The sequence below is a fragment of the Perna viridis genome, chromosome 12 (genome assembly GCF_037379345.1).
Source record: "Perna viridis isolate PV_CMFRI_1.1 ecotype Kerala chromosome 12, ASM3737934v1, whole genome shotgun sequence".
Classification (NCBI taxonomy): Eukaryota; Metazoa; Mollusca; class Bivalvia; order Mytilida; family Mytilidae; genus Perna; species Perna viridis.
Window position 1 is genome coordinate 11,355,728 of NC_142456.1, and position 21,621 is coordinate 11,377,348.

Genomic DNA, 21,621 nt, shown 5'->3' on the forward strand with positions numbered 1-21,621 from the left:
TCACCATTAGCCTTTATAGAACACATAATGAAACTTCAATGAAAAACATATACATTTTAACAGTTTTAGAAACTGACCCTACTGTGGACAGAATCCTGGGGAAATTGGCCCGTATCCTCTGTGTATAGGCAATTCAGGGCATTGCTACACAAAAGCTTAATTTCTAGCCCACTGTTTATGTAATAAGCAGATGAACGTAACATACAATACATCATACATTCAGGATACAAGAAAAATCATAAATGATTCGTCCATCTGAACATCCCAACTATTAGACAAGCACAGTGTTCAAAAAGGTCTTTGCAATTTTGAATGAAATATACTGGCCCAATAAACTTCATCAAGACAAATCATTTCTTAGAATTTTTCATTTTTTGTTTCATTTTTTCTTTGTCCTGCTTAGTTTCAGTCATGCTTTTGTTCTTCGGTTTTGTATCCTTAGATTTAGGTTCTCGTCTTTGCCTTCTGTTATTATTTCCTGTGTTTCCATGATTACTATTGTCAAGGACAGATTTCATAGATGCCAACAAAGATGTCTGTCTTTCTACAACTTCCTCTTTCCTTGTCCACAGAAGTATATGCAAACCTGAAAATAAAATTGGCATCTTAAACTTTTGTATACTTAAGGAACTGGAAAGAGTGAACTAAGCAAAATATGATCCTGAGTGCGGAAGAACAGGGATTCACGAGGGAGCTGAACTTATTGGAGCCCAACTTGAATCTTTATGCTATCTTGGCATGAAGGATATTATTTTGGTCATTCAAGACCATAAATCACCTTTTTTTCATTCAGTAGAATTTTATTTATCTTTGGGTGCCCTTTGATTTGTTTTGTTTTTGTAACAAATATTTTATTTTTGAAAATGGATTACTCAAAACAATCACTGACATCAATTAACAAGTTCATGAAGGTCAACATCAAATAACATGAAAGCAAAAGTTCATAAAGTTCAAGTTTTTGCTGAAAAAATTTACGGAAGTACATATACCCAGTTTGTATGCAGAAGATAAACAAAGCATTTAGCTGGAGGATTAAAATGTATGATTCTTCAGAAATATAAAAAAAAAAAAAAAAATCCTTTTAAATCACATGTGACAGAAATTTACCGTTGTTTAAAGATTTCATGACACAAGTTCTCCTGAAAAATAGAACTGAAATGTAATTCTTTCATACTTTTTGCCAAAAATATCTGGTTTTCAGAGGATTTCCCTCATGAATTTTTCAAAGTGTATTTACAGAAATATCTTACCCATTCCAGAAGCTAACACATCTCCTCTCCTGTTGAATTTATTTACCTGCAAAAAAAGGAAACTCTTATTTTTTTGTGAGCTAGTATATTGAAAATCAACCATAGTGTGTAACACTAGTGCAAACCCGTGTTTTTAACCGACCAAATGTTCTGTAATACATGGAATATCTGCCATAGAATGTTAACTACAATCAATTGGTCATTATCACTTTCCGAAGAACTAGGTTCAATCAGATATCATCTTTTATATATTCCAAACACTAAGGATTTAATACTGTATCATTTTTCATATGTGTTGCGCAATTACTTTAAAGATAAGAACTTAAAATGTTTTAAGTATACTTTGACCTGTTTATATTTTTCAAGGAGACATGTCATGAAACTAATATTAAAGTAAACAGTCATCTGCAGAACAATTATTCCATAGAATTCTACTTGCTATGTAAGCACTGAATCTGACAAATTAAATTAATTTTGAAACACATACCCAAATGGAAAAACTCATCCTTTCTCATTATACAAAAAAGCCTTATATTCACTTGGCATAGGAATCTGTTTAGAAATTACACAATTTGATTAAAAATAATAATTTTTTTTCTTAAGGCTTCTGTTGGCATCCAAGTTCTTGGTAAAGTAACTTTTCTTTATTCTAGTGATATTAATTTTTTTTTTTCAAAACACCAGGTGGATAAACTTTAGCCCTCAGATCATTACATTTCTAGCAGATCATAAAACATTTTTATGCATCAATTATTTTTAAGTGTTGCAGAATAGATTGACTAGTTCCAAAAGGCACTTACACAGACAAGCCCTGAAGCAGAGGGATCACTAAGACTGGTTACTAGTTCACCAGATTCTACCTCAATGATGTCAATGCTACGTAACTCTCCTTGGTAATATCCTGGGAAGACCAATCACTGCTAGATCTTGTAATGGATGCCAGGTGGCCTACAAAATTTATCAGTATAGGTCTCAGTATTGTATTAATTTTCCCATAGAATTCTATAGTGAAGTGCATATTTTCAGAATTTTTTTAAAAATATGTAAGTTGATTCAATAAAACTTTTACTTATGTAGCATTTCTAAGGACATATGATAAAATAATTTCCCGCAAAGAAAATAGGGTGAGTCCATGAAGATTGGACAGAAAAGTAGTCTAGAACTATAAATAGGCATTTTCTCTACTTCCACTTTCGTTTTGCACTCATCAAACCAACCTTTTCAGTGGAACAGTTTTGTGTTATTATGTTAGATGCCTATATTCTTTTGAATAAAGTGAGCAAGTTCCAAGAATTAGGGTAAATAATAAGAAATTAAAATTCTGTGGGCAAGTAGTTTACAAAGTTATTTCTACCACTGTTTCTTTGGCATACCTTAATAGGTGTAATGTGCTGGAAGAATCTATGGGGATGTTGAATGGTCCTTTCAAGATCCCACACTGGTGCTCTGTAAACTCTGACCTCGTTCTTTTGGTCAGTTGTCAGCAGACGACAACCATCAGTGCCACTGAAGTAAGCTAAAAAAATAGGCATACTTTTAACTAAGCTGTTACAAGTGAGATCATGACAATTGCCCAAGAGATGTAGAGGTTGAGTGATTTAATGTACTATGAAAGTATCATTGTTTGTGTGGTACCTAAGTTGGTATATTTGTTCCTTAGGGTATCCCATACAGATGACTGTCAGGATTTTTGATTCATGAAAAAACATGGCCCCTGTTACAAAAAAATAGAACATAGGGGTCAGAAGAGAGTTTTTTGCAAATAACTCGAAAATTGTTGCCTTGAGCAAAATTCTGGCAGAGTAATATTACACAGCATCATGAGAAGGACCTATGCTGAAATTTCTCAAAACAATCATTCGATGTAGGAGTTACAGTCCCTGAAATAGAATATAGGGGTCAGACAGTAGTTTTTCACATATACATTTGTATCTCCAAAACCATTAGGTTTAGCCAAATTCTGACATACGGTTATAGTGTTCAACGTGATGGGCTCTATCTGTGGACAAATTTTCATTTTAATCTGTGAAGCCATGTTGAGCTATTGCCCATTTTGATGTTTTTTGCTCTTTTCAAAGTTTTTTTTTTCAAAAATTTTCTTCTCTGACATTACTTGACCAACCAGAACCAAATGGTATGAATGTTCCTTAGGGTATTCTGCATAGAACTGATGTGAAGATTTTTGATACGTCAAGAAACATAGCTACAGTTACCATTAGGTTTAGCCAAATTTATTCAATACCAATCTAATGCCAAAATGATCCTTATTACAAGGCCTTCAAAAGTTTGCTTTGATTTACGTTTTTGAACGATTCCATGTTAGAGTTATTGCCCTTGAAAGATGAAAAAGCCAATATTTTGAAAACTATGATAGTTAAAAAAAAACTTTCAATTGCAGAAATTATCCTTGTGATAAGGCCTACAAAAGTCTGCCAGGATCAAAGATGTCAAGAGTTTGTTAGAGTAACTGCACTTGAAAGGTGAAAAATAATGTTTTTAGCAGTTTTCACCCAATATCTTGAAAATTATAATAGATAGAAACTTTCAATTAAAGAAATATATTTGTATGACAACTATTTCTAGTATAAATTGAGTTTATCAGAGATCTATGGTAACAAAGATTTTTGCCACTAGGTAACATAAGATAATGAACACCAAACAAGGACATAAGCTCGCAATTAGGCTTTTGTCCCTTGAGAGCTTTAAGGGATTAATTAGATATTAAACCAAAATACATGTATGATCACTTGCTGATAATACTTGTAGATTTACCTTATGTATGGAAATTCTGCATTTCACTCCTTATCATATTTTGGTTCAACCCATAATACTACTTACCTGAGTTTACTCCTTTATCATGTTTGAGCATGTGCAGACTGCTTTTTCTATCTTTCATCATGCGTATGTCCCAGAATTGAACAGTTTGATCAGTGGAGGCTGTACACAACAACCATTCCTCTCTGGGTGAAAACTCTGTATGAGTCACTTTCTGTTTGTGAAGCCTAGAATTGAAAACCTGAAAAAAGGGTTAATCAGTTAAACCTCTCTAGACTGGACATACTTCACTAACTTCAGCATCACTGCATTGTAAATCTGTGAAAACTGTAACCAACAAGTGAAGGTACTCCCACCACTTTTGGTAACTTTCATGTATTAATCAGAGATCCTTAAATTTAATTCTACGGATAGGGAAGAGATATGAGAAATAACAGGGAAGCAAAAATATGCACTACAAGAAGTAAATATTCACTAAAAGAATTGAAACGGTAAAATACAGACTTGTGAAAGGAAAAAATCGCAACTAAATACTTAGAAAATAGTACCTATGTTATGAGGAGGATCAACCAAAAATCTAAGATTCCGACAAAATGCTATTTATATGTAATTATTTGAACATAAACGATTAAATCAAGTCTGAACAACAAAATATAAAGTTAAAAAAAAAAAAAATTAAACAAAAAGCAAAACTGACACAAAAATAACTCAATTTTCACAGTAAAATAAAAATGACCTGTTTGCCTTCGTATGTCAGTAGCTGTGTGTTACCAACATTGTCTCCAGCTACAACCAATTTCCTCCTCGCATTTACATCAACACTGCAGTACCAAAAACTACAAAAACAATGACAAACCATTATTTCAAAACTGTATAAAATGATTTAGTAATTATTGAAATCAAAAGAAAAACATGAAGAATCATGGGTTTGTCATGCTTGGCATACTGCTACTCTTACAGAAAGTTCACATCAGACAGCACCCAAAACTGCTTAAAACTTATGACCCATCTATATACAGCCACAGACAAAATATAAAATCAATCCATTCACATGCATTAGGAGCCAGATAATTGCAACAAAATTCAGATGGATAGGGTGATTCCAATATGACACCCTTTCCTTAAGTGGGGGTATGTATGTGAAGGTACAGTTCTTGAGTAGGGGTATGTATGTAAAGGTACAGTTCTTAAGTGGGGTATGTATGTGAAGGTACAGTTCTTAAGTGGGGTATGTATGTGAACGTACAGTTCTTAAGTGGGGTATGTATGTGAAGGTACAGTTCTTGAGTGGGGTATGTATGTGAAGGTACAGTTCTTGAGTGGGGTATGTATGTGAAGGTACAGTTCTTGAGTAGGGGTATGTATGTAAAGGTACAGTTCTTGAGGGGGGTATGTATGTGAAGGCACAGTTCTTAAGTAGGGGTATGTATGTAAAGGTACAGTTCTTAAGTAGGGGAATGTATGTGAAGGTACAGTTCTTGAGTGGGGGTATGTATGTAAAGGCACAGTTCTTAAGTAGGGGTATGTATGTAAAGGTACAGTTCTTAAGTAGGGGAATGTATGTGAAGGTACAGTTCTTGAGTGGGGGTATGTATGTAAAGGCACAGTTCTTAAGTAGGGGTATGTATGTAAAGGTACAGTTCTTAAGTAGGGGTATGTATGTAAAGGCAAAGTTCTTTAGTAGGGGTATGTATGTAAAGGTACAGTTCTTAAGTAGGGGTATGTATGTGAATGTACAGTTCTTGATTGGGGATATGTATGTAAAGGTACAGTTCTAGAGTTGGGATATGTATGTAAAGGTACAGTTCTTGAGGGGGGGTATGTATGTATGTGAAGGTACAGTTCTTGAGTCGGGGTATGTATGTAAAGGTTCAGTTCTAGAGTTGGGATATGTATGTAAAGGTACAGTTCTTGAGGGGGGGGTATGTATGTATGTGAAGGTAGAGTTCTTGAGTGGGGGTATGTATGTAAAGGTAGAGTTCTTGAGTGGGGGTATATATGTGAAGGTACAAGTCTTGAGTGGGGGTATGTATGTGAAGGTACAAGTCTTGAGTGGGGGTATGTATGTGAAAGAGTAATCAAGGGAACCCAGGTTATGGCGGTAATCAAAAGAATGTAATCCAGGGACAAAGACCAGACATGGAAAACAGACATACACAACAAAGAACATAAAGTAACTAAAATCATACATACAAAGTAACAAAAGTAAATGAGCAACTCGGACTCCACTAAAAACTGGGAGCATGGACTAGGTACACCGGTAGGGTAAGCGTCCTCTGCTTTTCTAGAAACACCCGCTGAGTTGCTCATAAAAAGTCAAGTCCAGAGTAGACAAACAAGGGAAGGAAAACTATGACCCGTTGAATAAATCAGTTCTCATGGTGCTGATGGATACACCATAATGATCCACCAGTTCATGATAACAACCATAAAACTTCTGTAGTGATGACTTCAATCTTGTACAGTTCTTGAGTGGGGGTATGTATGTAAAGGTACAGTTCTTGAGTGGGGGTATGTAAGTGAAGGTACAGTTCTTGAGTGGGGTATGTATGTTAAGGAACAGTTCTTGAGTGGGGGTATGTATGTAAAGGTTCAGTTCTTGAGTTGGAGTATGTTATGTAAAGGTACAGTTCTTGAGTGGGGGTATGTATGTAAAGCTACAGTTCTTGAGTGGGGGTATGTATGTAAAGGTACAGTTCTTGAGTGGGAGTATGTATGTAAAGGTAGAGTTGTGGAGTGGGGGTATGTAAGTGAAGGTAGAGTTCTTGAGTGGGAGTATGTATGTAAAGGTAGAGTTCTGGAGTGGGGGTATGTATGTAAAGGTACAGTTCTTGAGTGAGGGTATGTATGTAAAGGTACAGTTCTGGAGTTGGGGTATGTATGTAAAGGTACAGTTCTGGAGTTGGGGTATGTATGTAAAGGTACAGTTCTTGAGTGGGGGTATGTATGTAAAGGTACAGTGAAACCTGTCTTAACTAAAACTCTGCAAAAAAAAAAAAAACAAAGACCTACTATGACCAGATACTTTCTCAAATCCCACCATATAATTTTAAATGTATTTTCAGCTTGGTTAAACCTTACATCTACCTTAACCAAATTAATTCTACAGTCTTAAAGGAGTTAAATCAAAACAAGTCTTACTGTTCTATAAAAAAAAAGCACAGAACATGCTTACTTCACTTATTCGATTACTTCATTTGATAAACAATTTATCAACCCTTAAGATACTAAATTTCGGTGAAATGCAATTAAAATACATTTTCCCCAATAATAATGTGCCATTATGATCATTTGTGTGACACCTAACTTACATACATTTTGTATGGTAGAGTAAAGTGAAACAACTTATTGGAAACCTCCCTGGGGAATAACACACACCTACTGCACATGGAACTATTTACAAATGTTAATTAGACAGTAACATAAAACTGAAATTATGATTTTCCCATATGATGCGTTGTACTTACTCATAAAAGTTGAGAGTATCTGTCAGGATCAGTGATTGTCTTCCTTCCATGTCATGTAATGTTACCCTACCATCTAATGCAGATGTAACAACTTTACCATGGTCAACTGGCCAAAATTTTAAAGCTTGGATATTTCCACCGGCCCCAATCTTAAAATACAAAGAATAAAATATCATAAACTTACTCATGTGCATTCATTGTATCTGCAAGAATTCTGGAGTTCCGACCCTCAACATCATTGAGTCTAACTGTCCCATCTACAGCTGCTGATAAAACCAAGTTGTAATCTTCTGGCCAAAATTTAATAGCATTCATGATTCCCCCAGCTCCTATCTTGAAACAAAGACAAATAATTATTTCAATGAGAAACATGAAACTAACAACTCCTGGTAGCATAAAAAACAGAAACCTAGTAGAAAATACTTCTGAAAATATTGTAGAGCTCTTATTTTTATGGAAAATACTCATCATATGGTCAACCATAAAATTCCTATTTTTGAAGTTGTGAACCAAAGAGAAAATAAAATCATTGTTCTCCAATAAAGCAGAGGATGTCTACCCTACCACTGCACCTAGTCCATGCTCCAAGTTTTTAGTGGAGTTTTGGTTGTTCATTTACAATTGTTTCTACATTTGTACTTGTATGTAATATAAATTATTTTGTGTTCTTTGTTGTGAGTCTATTTTATCTGGTCATTGTCCCTGGATTGTGTTCTTTTTGATTCATATTCTAATCCTAGTTCCTTTCATTTCTCTCCATGACCTTTATGTAATATCTAAAACTCCTTCGGCACTGGGACATTCAATTTTCTTCCTTAAGTTACACCAATCTTACACAACTGAGAAAATCTGTGAACACCTCACTTGGTGATACCCCAACTCCCTTCACCCAGAAACCATACATGTAGGCACACACAGGCTTTCAAGTGACTTTTTGTAAAAAAAAGTAAGGGCTATTTATACGGCCAAATTCTTAAAAAATAAGGGCTAATTTAGGATTTTTCAGGGCTTTTAACGCAAAAATAAGGGAGGACATTCTTTCTTTTTCAATTATAATACTAAAAGAAAAACAAGTTACTTACCACTGGCTAAAGACAACAATTTAAGCTATTTACCAACCAAGAAGATCATGTCAGTGGCCATCAACAGTTGTATTCAGCAACTGGTAATGACCGCCAAAATGTCTTCTGATGTGTTTATTTGACCATAATATTCATTTTCTAAAAGTATACTAAGCTACAAGTAGATTCCATTAATACAAACATTATAAAGAGAAATAACTATTTAAAAATTTCACAATTTGAAAAAAATAAGGAATTTCTCAACAAAAATAGGGCTTTTTTAAAATTATTCTGCTTTTATCAGGAAAATTAGGGCTGCTTTTGAAAAATAAGGAAATTAGGGCCCCCTTGAAAACCTGCACACAGGAGACCCAATAAATCATTCAGATAGGAAAGCAAAATTGGAGGTGCACAATGATATCTCATGAAAAAGGATTAGTCACAGTAACAAATTCATAATTTAAGGGGAGTTCCTTGTAAGAAATGAGGATGGACAGCATGATCACGGTATCATAAATGTGGCAGCTTTCAGTTCAAATGATCTTACCAAATAACACCTGCCACAAGTGAAACAAGTTTTTTGGAGGTCAACTGACAAAATTCAGTACATTTATATACATGTACATGTACATAATATATATATATATGTACACAATTATATGTACACAATACTTCATATGGAAAGATTTGGATGATTCTATTAATATCCAATCCAGTGCTCATCACAATTCTGGAACGTACGCAAAAATAGCCCTACACAGAAATTACCTCCTGTTCGCTGTGAGAAAAGGTCTCATTTTATTTCAAAAATTAAAACTGTTTCTGAAAGGAAAAACATTTCTGTACATTTTACTTCTTGTGCTGTAAAGCCTAATCTCCCTATAGTCCTCTGCAGGTTTAAGTTGACGTATAGTCCAGAGAAGCCACTGAATGTTGTGAAATTAGCACTAAAGCTTACAGGAAGTGGAATCAGTGGTTTCTAGCCTGTATGTATGGCAGACCTAAGGAACAACCACAAATAGACCATTACATGTACATACATGTACAGTTCTAAAGGTATATTGTATTTCATAATCATCTCACCCCTTGTATAAACTGGTCTTTTTCAGCATTGACAGTATCCCATAACATAATGTCTCCTCCTTTGGAACCAACTGCTAGGACATTAGGATTGGTAGGATGCCATTCCATACATGTTACCCTTCTGTCAAATGGACTAGCATTTCTACATAGCTGGAGATCAGATATTCTGTTGACTATGGTGTTGGATAGACTCTAAAAAATGTATGTGTATGTTACATATTAAAATAAAGTTTTTTTTTTTATGACTAGTAATTATATACATATGTACTTCCAAAAATTGTCAGAAAAAGAATATGATAAATAAATAAGATTAATTACAGATTCATAATTTCAACTAAAAAAATTAATTGTAATTGTCACTTATTTCTAATATCAAGAGGGGGAAGTCATTATTCTAAGTCAAAGAAGCCTAAATAAATGTTTTGGTGCTGGTACATGTAGATATTTTTTTAATATCCAGAATTGTTTCTTTTTGTTTGCTAAGTTACCAAAATGCAAGATACATTTGTAACTCATTAACTTAAATTCTGACTCTAAAAAGAGGGATTAACTGGTATTAGGTTACCAGGACTATATGTTAGCTGATAGCCACTAGCAGCAGTCCAGTCAGTGGACCAGCCTAGTCATATGAGTTTATTGGATTCATGAGTAAAATGTACATAATACATGTACATGTATGTGCAAGTTTTTTTGTTTTTTTTTTATATCTTATCAAACTGAAAACGTTTGTTGAATCATTGATCGTACATGTAGGTTAAATTCATATGGAGCATTTCATCTTCTATAAACAATTTCAACATCATCATGATCATAGAGAAATTAATGTATATTTGTGCTTTACAAAAACTATGGCATCTACTCATGCTGATTTATATGGCAAGCCAAAGCGGACAAAAATGGATGCTTTCTAATATTAATCGTCTGAATATAGCTGAAATATTGCTGCTCAGGCATTAAACCCCAACAATTAATCAATTCTAATATTAAAAAATGATTTTTAATATTACAAATGAATTCATTAATATTACCAAATTCTAATTATAAATTCAATTGAATTTCTAATATTATAAAAGATTTTTTAATATTAGAAATTGACTTTCTAATATTTGAAAATGGATTTGTTGTATTCAATTATGATTTTTTAATATTAGAAAAATCAATTTATAATATTAAAAATTGTGCTGATTTTTGCAATATTGCAAAGTGATTTTTTAATATTAAAATTATTTTCTTATATTACAAATTGAATTTGTAATAATACAAAATGTGTGATATTTTATACTATTACTAAAACAGGAATTTGTAATAATAGAAAATAAATTTTTAATACTACAAAAAGAATTTCTAATATAAAAAACTATTTTCTAATATTAAAAGAATGATTTTGTACTAATAAAAACATATTTTCTAATGTTACAAAATATTGATTTTTGTTCACTTTGACTAGCCATAGTTTTACTTATATACAAAAAATTTTGTATCATAATTAAGAAAATCCTTCAGAAAAATATGCTTTGAATTCTAGTACATGCACAAAGTTACCTGTTTCAGTTTGATTGTTGTTTTCTGTCCTCCAGCACACTGTTGAAGAAAGTGTACAAGATTTTGACTCTTCTGTGCCAATGGAGTAAACCCATGGATTTGTGGGTTAATAAGACGAGGTTTAAAGTCAAGTAAAAACGAATCAGCATCGGTTCTATTGATATGACTACTGTGGCCATTTTGTTCCAGCTTTTGGTTTCCTATATCACTTCCATTATCTGATGCCTTTGCCTTTTCTTCAGCCTCCGCCATTTTTCTCCTCAATTTTTTTGTGTAAGTCTCCTTCTGCACTCCTCTATTGTCTCCTTTGGTTTTTCGTTTCCTGGTTTGTTTTTCAGGCATTTTGATGCAGCAAGTAGAAAGAGCTAATACGAGAAACATTAATTTGATCAAATATCAGATCTCAAGTTTAGAGAAAGCTTTTCACATTTCTGAATTTCCTCTGCAACTGCATTACTTCATATTTTTATATTTGGTCATCAGATGATTGGTACAATGAAGTACAAATTACAATCCTGTAAGTGATCACCTACATTTAAATGCTTAACTAGAAAACTTAAAGAAGAAATCAACAGGATAAGCATGTGTGTATTGTCAGTAATTTTGAGATTTGAAAAAGTAATATTTTTCCAGGGGCATAATGTGTCAGAGGAATGAAATATGTTGTGTAAACAAATACCACTAAACTGTTCAACCATTGGTAAAAGGTAAAATCAATATTACATGTGTATTGACAAGTAGAACATGGAACCCAATTGTACCTTATACTATTTTTTAGGCAGCCAATCATTTGTTAATGACCAATTTTTACAGCACAATTAATTTGAAAAATAATGTCAATTTAGCAGGTCTAATTGGGTAAGAACCAAGTGTGTAAACAATTATAAATTCTTCCAAATGTCAGCTCAAGACCACCGATTGGTCTTTAATGAAGGATGAGAAAACCCTTACTCATTCATATCATCATGATTTTTATAATCTATACTAATAACTAACAATGAGCAAAATAATGAGTGCAAATGAAACACCTTGAAACACAGAGAAAAAAACTGGAATATTTGACAGTTTTAAATCAGACAAATAGAAAATTTTTTTCCTGTTGTTTGAAACAGTATGTTGTAAAAACAAAATGAAAGAAACATATTTTCAATATGACTCATTCGAAAAATAAGGCAAAAAATAGAAAACAAGTCCAAAAGGAGTATGAGCCATGTGTTCATTCTAGTCCATGGGGATCCCCCTTCAAAATGTATTTAAATGCAACAGAAACATAACCAACAAAATAACAGAACTATAATGAGAATGCAGGTGAAATGACCCAAGGCAAACACATAAGAAGGGCTCGTAAGTTAAACAAGTTTTATGGCCAACTTCATGATGCCACAAAATCAAGACATCAAAATCTTTTTCGGCTTAAAATATACAATAAAACTTTGATTACAGTTTTTTCACATGAAAAAAGGATGCATTTATGCCAACATGTTCCGTAAAACTTTAAAGTCAAGAAAACACTAATTAATCTTACCGGTATATCAAAAATATCTGTGATATTTTCGGTGTTTTCAGAATTTTCTGTTATGTAAATTTCGCGGGAAACTGCATTATGGGATTAGATCATTTAAGCGCTTTACTTTAAAACGTTATCTTCATGTTTAAAAACGCTGATACGACTTGAGCTGTGAAGGACGAATTTCTCAAGGCCGGTCGAACGTGTTGCTGAAACTACCCAATAACTACCACAAGAAAACCATGGCATCTCAAAGACAATTCTTCGTTGGTGGTAACTGGAAAATGAATGGTTCCAAAGACAGCATTGATGGCATTATTCAGTTCCTCAATGCAGGACCTCTTGATCCCAAAACAGGTGAATTTTACGTTCTAATCACAATGCAGTCTGTGTACGTGATGCAAACCTTTCTTGCCTTCCTGGTGAGGAATGTTCCTTTTTTTCAATATTAAAAAGAAATTGTGATTATAAAAGCAGGTTAAATTCACAGGACATTCGTTAAAAAACCTCGATGAAGCTTATAATTGTTTGTTAATTATTGTTCTCTTCTCTCCGACTCCGTTTAGTGCAGGGCTCACTCTGGCTAATTGTCACACTTTGGTGCAGGGTGTATGTATAGTGATGAAGGATGTGCTCTATTTACATGTGGTATTGACTGCAATCTGTATGCGGTGCTAGTTAAAATGGCTAAAAATAGGTGTGACTTCTACTTGTCTGCAGAAGCCCTGACTTGAAGGAAACTGATACCATTGGCTAACACTGGATGGGAAGAATGAACATTTGTATATTTCAGTCCTGGAGAATGGATCGGATGGTGTTTCCTGTAGTGTTCAGGCTTCCTGGGTGTAGGTATTGTGCAGTAGGGATGTCCACCAAGTTGTAGACTATGTGGTACATCAGCATGAGTTTGGTGTTGCCTGTTGGTTCTATGTTGCTGATGAGTTTGCCATTCAAGGTCTTTAATCATTTCATTGGTGTTACTGGTTGTTCTTTTGTCTCCCTTGACAAACCTCACTGCTCTCCGTTGTACTGATTCCAGTTCGTTGGCATTGGTAAAAGTGTGTGAATCACATACTGGGGAGGCATAATCAAGAATTGGCCATACAGGGTTTTGTAGCACTGTGCTTTGACTTTGCTTGGTAGACATCTGAGGTTTCTCCGCAGGAATCCAAGACTGTTGTTAGCCTTCTTTGCTGCTGAATCTACTTGATAGTTCCAGGAGAGGTTTTCTGATATTGTTGCACCAAGATATTTTCCTTTCTTTATAAGTATTTCCTTGGCAAGCAGTTGCCCATGGATGTTGTAGGTGGTAACTATTGGTTTTCCGCTTCTTTGTTATCAATAATACCTCACATTTAGATGGGTTAAAGACATTTGTCAGTCTTGTTCCCATATCTCCAGTTTCTGCAGGTTGCATCAGGTGATTTAAATTTCCTGTACAGTAGGGTGTCCTGGTGGTTGATTGTACTCTTCCAGGCAGATCATTAATAAACAGTAGAAATAAGAGACTGCCAAGAACTGACCCCTGTGGCACTCCTGACGTCAGTGGGGCCTGGTGATGATGAGTGGCCATCTATGAGTACTTCTTGGGTACGGTTTTCAAGAAAATTGCTGATCCAGGCCTTCACATTTCCTCGGACTCCATATTGGTCGAGTTTCGGGAGAAGTTTCTGATGCAGGACCTTGTCGAAAGTTTAACTGGAGTCAAGCAACACGGCATCAATCTGCCCGCCTTCATCAATACAAGATGTTAGATCCTCAGTGGAAGGTACCACCTGTGTTTTACATGACCTCCTCTTTCTGAATCCATGCAGCATGATGCTGTTGGTTTGATAGTATGGTGTGTCGGTCTAGATGTTTCATGACTTGGCTGTGGATTGCATGTTCCAGCAACTGGCAGCATACACATGTGAGAGAAATAGGGCCTGTCATTTGATTGATTGATTGATTGATTATTGGGGTTTAATGCCGGAGCAGCAATATTTCAACTATATTCAGGCGATGAACATGAAATGGATGATAAAATTAATATGAAATGATGATGACGATGAAGTGTAAAAAGAGATAGGTCACAAGGATAATAGAGTCAACAAATTTTGATTGCCACTAGAAAAAGGGGGGATGGATAGGGTCTGGCAATTTAGCCTCCTGTGACGGAGCGCAAAGGTTCCTACTCCTATCAGCAGGGTTCGTTAACATGCGAGGAATGTAGCATCTTTCCTAACACGGTGCACCACTATGGTTTTCCGTATTATAGCCTGACAACCCCAGCATGTAACACACCAGGTCTACCACATTCCACCACCTGGTGTACACAACCCAGTTGTTCAGTGGGCAGATTGCCCAAGCCCCCGGCCAGGGTTCTGAGCACTATTTTGTTGCCTTTTACAACAAGCTTAGTGCTGCTGCGGGCCTATTCTTTTGACACCCTTCTTGAAGACAGGAGTGACATATGCCAGTTCTAGTCATCTGTGGTGGTACCTTGGGATGTTGATGCCTGGTAGATTAAGGCTGAGGCAGGTGTTATTTCCTTGGCAACCTCTTTTAGAAACTTTGTAGGTTTGCACTAAGGTCCCTCGGCTTTGTGAGGATTTAGATCTTGAATGTTGTTGATCAAACTACATGTAACTTTAATTTTGCTTGGCCCTCTACTTGTGAAGTAAGTGATTGAGGCATCAAGGTTACATTTTTTAAAATGCTGCGAAAGTCTTGATTATCAGGACTAGTGAATTTACTAGCTGACTTAAAATAAAACTAACCTTTACTTTCAGGCCATTTGCTAAACCATTTTCAACCATTACTGTTACTCAGTGTAACTACTTTTAGAACTAATCCTTTTCACACTAGATCCTCAGAGCCTGTGTTTTTAGTTAATTTACACAGAAAAAATAAAGTTTTCTTACAGTCCAGCAGCTAAATTTTGTCTAAACTCCTGTTTCTTTTATAAATATTTTTGTGGAATCTTCTACACAACCTGTAATTAAGAATTTAATATAAATAAAAAAAGACCTGATCTTGAAAGAATAAGTTTGTGTCTTTTTTCATAATTTTTTTTTAATGTAAATATTTTATTTTGCAGAAGTAGTTGTAGCACCTCCAGCCCCATACTTAGAGTATACAAGAGGAAAATTAGATAAGAAGATTTCTGTAGCAGCCCAAAACTGTTATAAAGTTGAAAAGGGTGCATTTACTGGTGATATCAGGTACTGGTACATTTATGTTGATCTACAATGAAGATATACATGTTTTAAATTTGAGAAGTTGTTTGGCTGACATGGAAGTTTTTTTTTAGCCCAGCAGACAGTCAGCAACAGGGATAAAAATTAGCAATTGCCCATGGTTACTAGATGTGCTACCAAATTTTTAGATAAAAATTAGTTGAACATATAGAAATTATTAAACAAAAATATGGTCTGGGCTACCAGCTTTTATTTCTTAATTTTTACCCCTGAGCCACTGTTTAAGCTTTAGATTTAAGGTTTGTGGTTACATTCACTGATTTTCACTTACATTGACCAGCAAACCAGTGGCTGCCTGGTACTCAACATGCATCATTGAGGTGGACTAAAGCTATATGCATGGGTCCTATCCATCAGTCTGACATGCACAATTTTTGGATATTACATGACAAGATAATTTTTTGTAAATGGGTGTAATGTGATTGGTTATGATAATATCCATGGTATGAAAGGTTTTGAACTTTGTAAATATGTAAATAACACCTTTCTGAACATATTTTCTAAATACATGTATTTATTTTTATTAGATAATAAGGGGCTAATTTTGAATGATGTTAATATCGACTCTGGTAGCAATAAGTGCTAAAGTAGTATGCTTTATTTGATGGTGAAGTTTAAACTATGTAGGAACGTATTTTTAGTCGAAAGTTACTGTTTTCAAGTTGAAACAGTTTCATTTGGATTGCAGTTGTTTCAATATAGTTGCATGTTGTTTATTTTATGAAAAATTAATCATTTCTGTTTTATTTTCAGTGCCAACATGATTAAAGATGTTGGGGGTGACTGGGTAATTCTTGGTCATTCAGAAAGAAGAAATGTTTTTGGAGAGACTGATCAGGTATAGTATTTTAGCCCCATAATGAAAAAGCATTCAGGATTTGTAATCAACTGACTTACATGTATTTTATGTAGCTGTTCACCTAATAGTCGTACAGTGAGTGATTTAATTGTCATAAGAACATATATTTATATTTTTAGTATTTTGTTTCGAATGCTTGAGAGTACAAGTACTGTATTTTGGTGTGTATTGTGTGCAGTGCAATTTTGGAGGTCTAAACGTGTGAAAATAAGTTTTTTAGACTTACAATGTAGGTTGCAGTAAAATTTTGTAAGACAAAAAAATTTATATTTTCACTTGGTCGGTCAATTTATTTACCTTGATGCGGTATTTCCTATCAAATGTGAAGTAAAAAAACTTCTATGCAGACTAAAACATCATGTAAACATCAGTAGCTAAATAAATTGGATAATTTTAATTTCAAAGCATGATAAAATCGACACAGGATGTATGAAATGGCTTTTAAAACAAAATCGAAAATCAGGAAAATCAGACATTTCGGGTTTTGGTTGTAACTCAAATTTCACAATTTTTCATTTAAAAACATACTTTTAAGAAAGAAAATTGTAAGAAACAATCAAAACAAGTATCAGAATAATCATTTTCAGCTGTAAAAGCATTTGATAAGGAGGGTTTGACAAAAAAAGGAATTAGTTACTTTTGGGTTTTAAGTTGTTTCATATTAATTTCTAACCATGCTTTATAAGAAGGAAATATTGTACAACCTTTGTTTGTTATTAAGTCATTTGAACATGATTTGAAAAAAAATTTAATACTTAAAGATGTATTTGATGATTAGATAAACTTTCTTTCAGTAACATTTCACTTCCAGTTTGTTCGTTTACATTACGCAATGTCTTTTCACGCACCAAAATCTTTAATTTTGTGGCCAATTTTTATGTATTGATGTATAATACGCACCCCATGTTCTGGAAATAATTTCTATGTAAAAATGTGCGCATAATACACACCAAAATATGGTATTCATCAACAGTTTTGTATATTTTTCTTTTAGTGGCAGGAAAAAAATCAGTGGAATGTATTGGGATTTTTTTTTGGGGGGGGGAGATAACTCATATTTTGCAGTATATTCACCTCAAATATTTAAAGTTACCGAAAACTAACCTGCATCAAAAATACAAATATGTGACAATTTTTTAAAAGATTTCTCATTTCTTATTTCGTCTTAAAACTTATTTTTATCTAATATTGTATTAACTGTATGAAGTTTTTCAAGTAGTTTTTAATTTAAGAGTAAAGAACTAAGGATGTGATCTTTTCCTTGAAATCACAGATTTCCTCTTGTAAAAGTCTGGATTTAACATTAAAGATTCTATATTTTACCACACATATATAAATTACTTCTGATTTAATCTGGCTGTTCCTTATAGTTATCTGATGTCAGCCTTCAGCACCTTGAGTTTTGTAGTAAAATATATTTTTTTTTCTATCTGGTCTCTTTCAGCTTATTGGAGAAAAGGTCAAATATGCCTTAAGTGTAGGAGTAAAGGTAATTGCTTGTATTGGAGAAAAACTGGAAGAAAGAGAAGGTGGTAAAACAGAGGAAGTAGTATTTAGACAAATGGAAGCCATAATTGGTAGGTTTTACAGACCAATGGTCTATTTTACAAAAGTGTGTAAGTGTAAATTTGTCAATTAATGGTGACATCACAAGGTATTTTCCATCATGAAGTCAAAACTTATGACTACTTTTACACTTACAGAATTTAATTTTATTATATTTTTACTAGTATGAATTAAAAGAAAAATACATTTCTTCTGTACTAATTTCACACTTATCGTAGCAAAAATTAGTACAGCACAAAAAAAAGAATACTTTTACAGTAGTTCTGTGAAAATTGAACAAAAATAGTACTGTGAAACCTGTCTAAACCAAACCCTGAGAAATCCTTAAAACCTGCCTTAACCAGACCTGGAAAATTAGGAAACCTGTCTAAACCAAGTCCTGGAACTCCAGAAAACCTGCCTTAACTAAACATTGAAAATCAGGAAACCTGACACTTTTTGAAGTCCCTCTACATCAGTTTAACTATATTTTGAACCTTTGTATAAAACCAAACACCCATCCAAATCAAACCTATTTTTATGTCCAAATGGAAATTGGTGTAGACCTTTTGTTTTCTCTATAGCAAACATAGCTACAGACCAATGGCCTAATGTAGTATTAGCCTATGAACCAGTATGGGCTATAGGAACAGGAAAGACAGCTACACCTCAACAAGCACAAGATGTCCACCAATCACTCAGAAAATGGCTGGCATCTAAAGTTTCAGAATCTGTAGCAAATGGCGTTCGTATCATTTATGGAGGTAAGTAACATGCACATGAGGCTAAAAAAATGAAAGTCTTGTTTCCTGCTACCAGCAAATTGAATTTATGGGGAAATTATCAAGACTTTAATGATGCTGAACTCAAAATGGCTGTATCATGTTTTGGGTAAGTAGTGTAGCAGGAAACAGACATAATTTGTTTGGCCTAACCATATATATAGAATTCAAGTATTGAGTGCCAATATATATGCACATGTATTTTTTTTTTTTAGTTATTAATAAATGAAAGTCTATCTTGATTTTTTGTAACAAGTGCTTCTTCTTTGTTATTTATCATTTTGAAAACTGAAAATTAAAGAAAACACCAATTAGGAAATGAGCATATAAAACACCGGGACAAGACATTTTTTCTTTACGTATTTATTAGGGAAATTTGAAATGTATTAATCTAAACTTACTAAATTGCTACTAAGGTTATCTCCCTTGGAATATGAAATTTATTATGTTTGGGTCACAAAGAGGGAGAAATGATAACAACCTAACTTTAATGACCTTAGCTTGTTATGGATAAACTTGTAGTAGAAATATTTTGAAGGCTGTGAAAAAAAAAACAATACAAAAAATAAATTGTTGAAAGTAAAAAAAGAAACAAATTCTAGAGATCTACCACTGTTATCTACCATAACTAAGTTTGCTTACATTGTTTGTGAAAGATCACTTTTGTCAACATAGAATAACTGATAATTACTGATGCAACATTTAGTTGTTATTTTGAATTTTCCTGTTACATATTCAGCACCATTTAGCTGTCAGTACTTTCAGCACTTTGGTATGTTTTACAGGTTCTGTAACAGCAGCTAACTGTAAAGATTTAGGATCACAACCAGACATTGACGGATCTCTAGTTGGAGGAGCTTCTCTAAAACCAGACTTTGTACAAATTGTAAATGCCACACAATAGTCTATTAACTAATTAGGTATATATAGGTTTATATGATTTTATATGCTTGTGAACCTTGGATACTTCTTTTTATGAAGGCAGGTCACCTGTTTTGCAACATGTGTGAAATTGTGGTGGAAAACCCAGATTTAAAATACAGCTGAATCTCAAAATTTATTACTTTTTGTCTTGAACCTAACACAGAATATTATAATAAGTTGTCATAAAGCTGAAAGATGTTTCTATACTTTAATGTTTAAGGTCAGCGTAGTGAAAAACATTTATACATTAGAAGAGGCCTTGTATGCCAGTATCTACCTCGGTGGTTTGCATACACATTGTTCTGATGAGCATTTCTAGTATGAACATCAACTAGAGAACAAAAACATTGTCAAACATTTTTGGTAGGATTTTATATATGGCTATCTGTATATGTAGGATGATATCTGGGATTGTTGACTTGCTTAACAATCTATCATCAGGGTAGAATGTTTTAAATGTGTACTTGTATTCTTACATGTATATGAAGATGTTAAAAAAAGCGTCTTACACTTTGCAAATTATACTTTAAAGAATGTTGTACGTTTACAATTTGTTTTATGTATAAAAACCCTTTAAGACAGTTTAGTTAATGTCTATTTATTTATTTTCAGTAATATAAAGTTACTGTTATTTTAATAAAAGTGCTATTTGAAAATTGTTTGCTCCTTTTTTTTCATTGAGGTATACTGGTAAATATTTATGATGCTTATTTGTTTGAACCATCTATTGAGTCTTTTTTAGCTCACCTGACCAAAGGCCAGGTGAGCTGGTGCCATCACTTGTTGTCTGTCATAATTGTCCATCGTTGACAAATTTTCGAAAATCTCCTCTGAAACTACTAGACCGACAGTAAACTTGGCATGGTTGTTCCTTAGAGAATCATACACAAATTGACCGTTGGGATTTATGATCTGTGCTTATTTGAAAAACTTGAGGAATGAGACAGGCTTTGTTAGAATTAACTAAATTTTCAAATGCAGGATATGCTTTTAATGCTAATAGTATTTTTGTGACCTGAACCAGAATTTTGCTAAAGGCGCCAGTTTTTTAAATTTTTTTCAAAAGACTCTTCCAACCATGATGTTCTGTTTTTAGTACAGGCAGCCGTATTTATCCACAAATTAAAAATCACAACTAATTTCGAGCACAATAAACTAGAGAACCAATATGTTTATTTTCATTACATTTTCAAAGTTGTACATGTGGAAAAATATAATTTTAAGAATTGTGTCGGGACCATAACTCATACATCAGAAATCGAATCATTTGAAAATTTGGGCATTGGTTGGTCTCATGATTCTGAACAATATTATCCCTGTAAATTTTTTTAATTTTTATATCGTCTATATTCTGTAATTATCTTCATACTGCAATCCGTATCCTTTCCTTTATTGTTTAATTTTTGTACATATTTATTAAATTCCACTAATGACCCTACAACAAAACAGGTATACATAACGAGAATGGATACTGTGAATATGTCAGAGACAACCCCACCAGAATAAAAAATGTCAGCACAAAGCCACCCATGGGTCTTCAATGAATGGCGATGAATCCTCACACCACAGGGCAGGTAGTTCATACAA

At 33.7% G+C, this 21,621-nt stretch overlaps 2 protein-coding genes across 2 annotated transcripts; one reads left to right on the plus strand and one right to left on the minus strand.

The window, feature by feature from the left end:
- Positions 1-212: 212 nt before the first annotated feature.
- LOC148601190 (DNA damage-binding protein 2-like) lies at positions 213-12,835 on the minus strand. Its single transcript, XM_088554333.1, is given in 11 exon segments — positions 213-586; positions 1,251-1,296; positions 2,051-2,159; positions 2,161-2,198; positions 2,624-2,766; positions 4,089-4,266; positions 4,762-4,861; positions 7,677-7,825; positions 9,637-9,828; positions 11,179-11,543; positions 12,704-12,835. Coding segments are annotated over 10 exon segments (1,533 nt in total). The 5' UTR covers positions 11,521-11,543; positions 12,704-12,835; the 3' UTR covers positions 213-350.
- A 71-nt stretch (positions 12,836-12,906) lies between these two features.
- On the plus strand, positions 12,907-20,690 carry LOC148601191 (triosephosphate isomerase-like). Its single transcript, XM_088554334.1, has 6 exons — positions 12,907-13,042; positions 15,765-15,888; positions 16,678-16,762; positions 18,228-18,360; positions 18,913-19,092; positions 19,896-20,690. Exons 1-6 carry the CDS (start codon positions 12,928-12,930, stop codon positions 20,012-20,014), a joined length of 756 nt encoding a protein of 251 aa, XP_088410460.1. The 5' UTR covers positions 12,907-12,927; the 3' UTR covers positions 20,015-20,690.
- Positions 20,691-21,621: the final 931 nt, after the last annotated feature.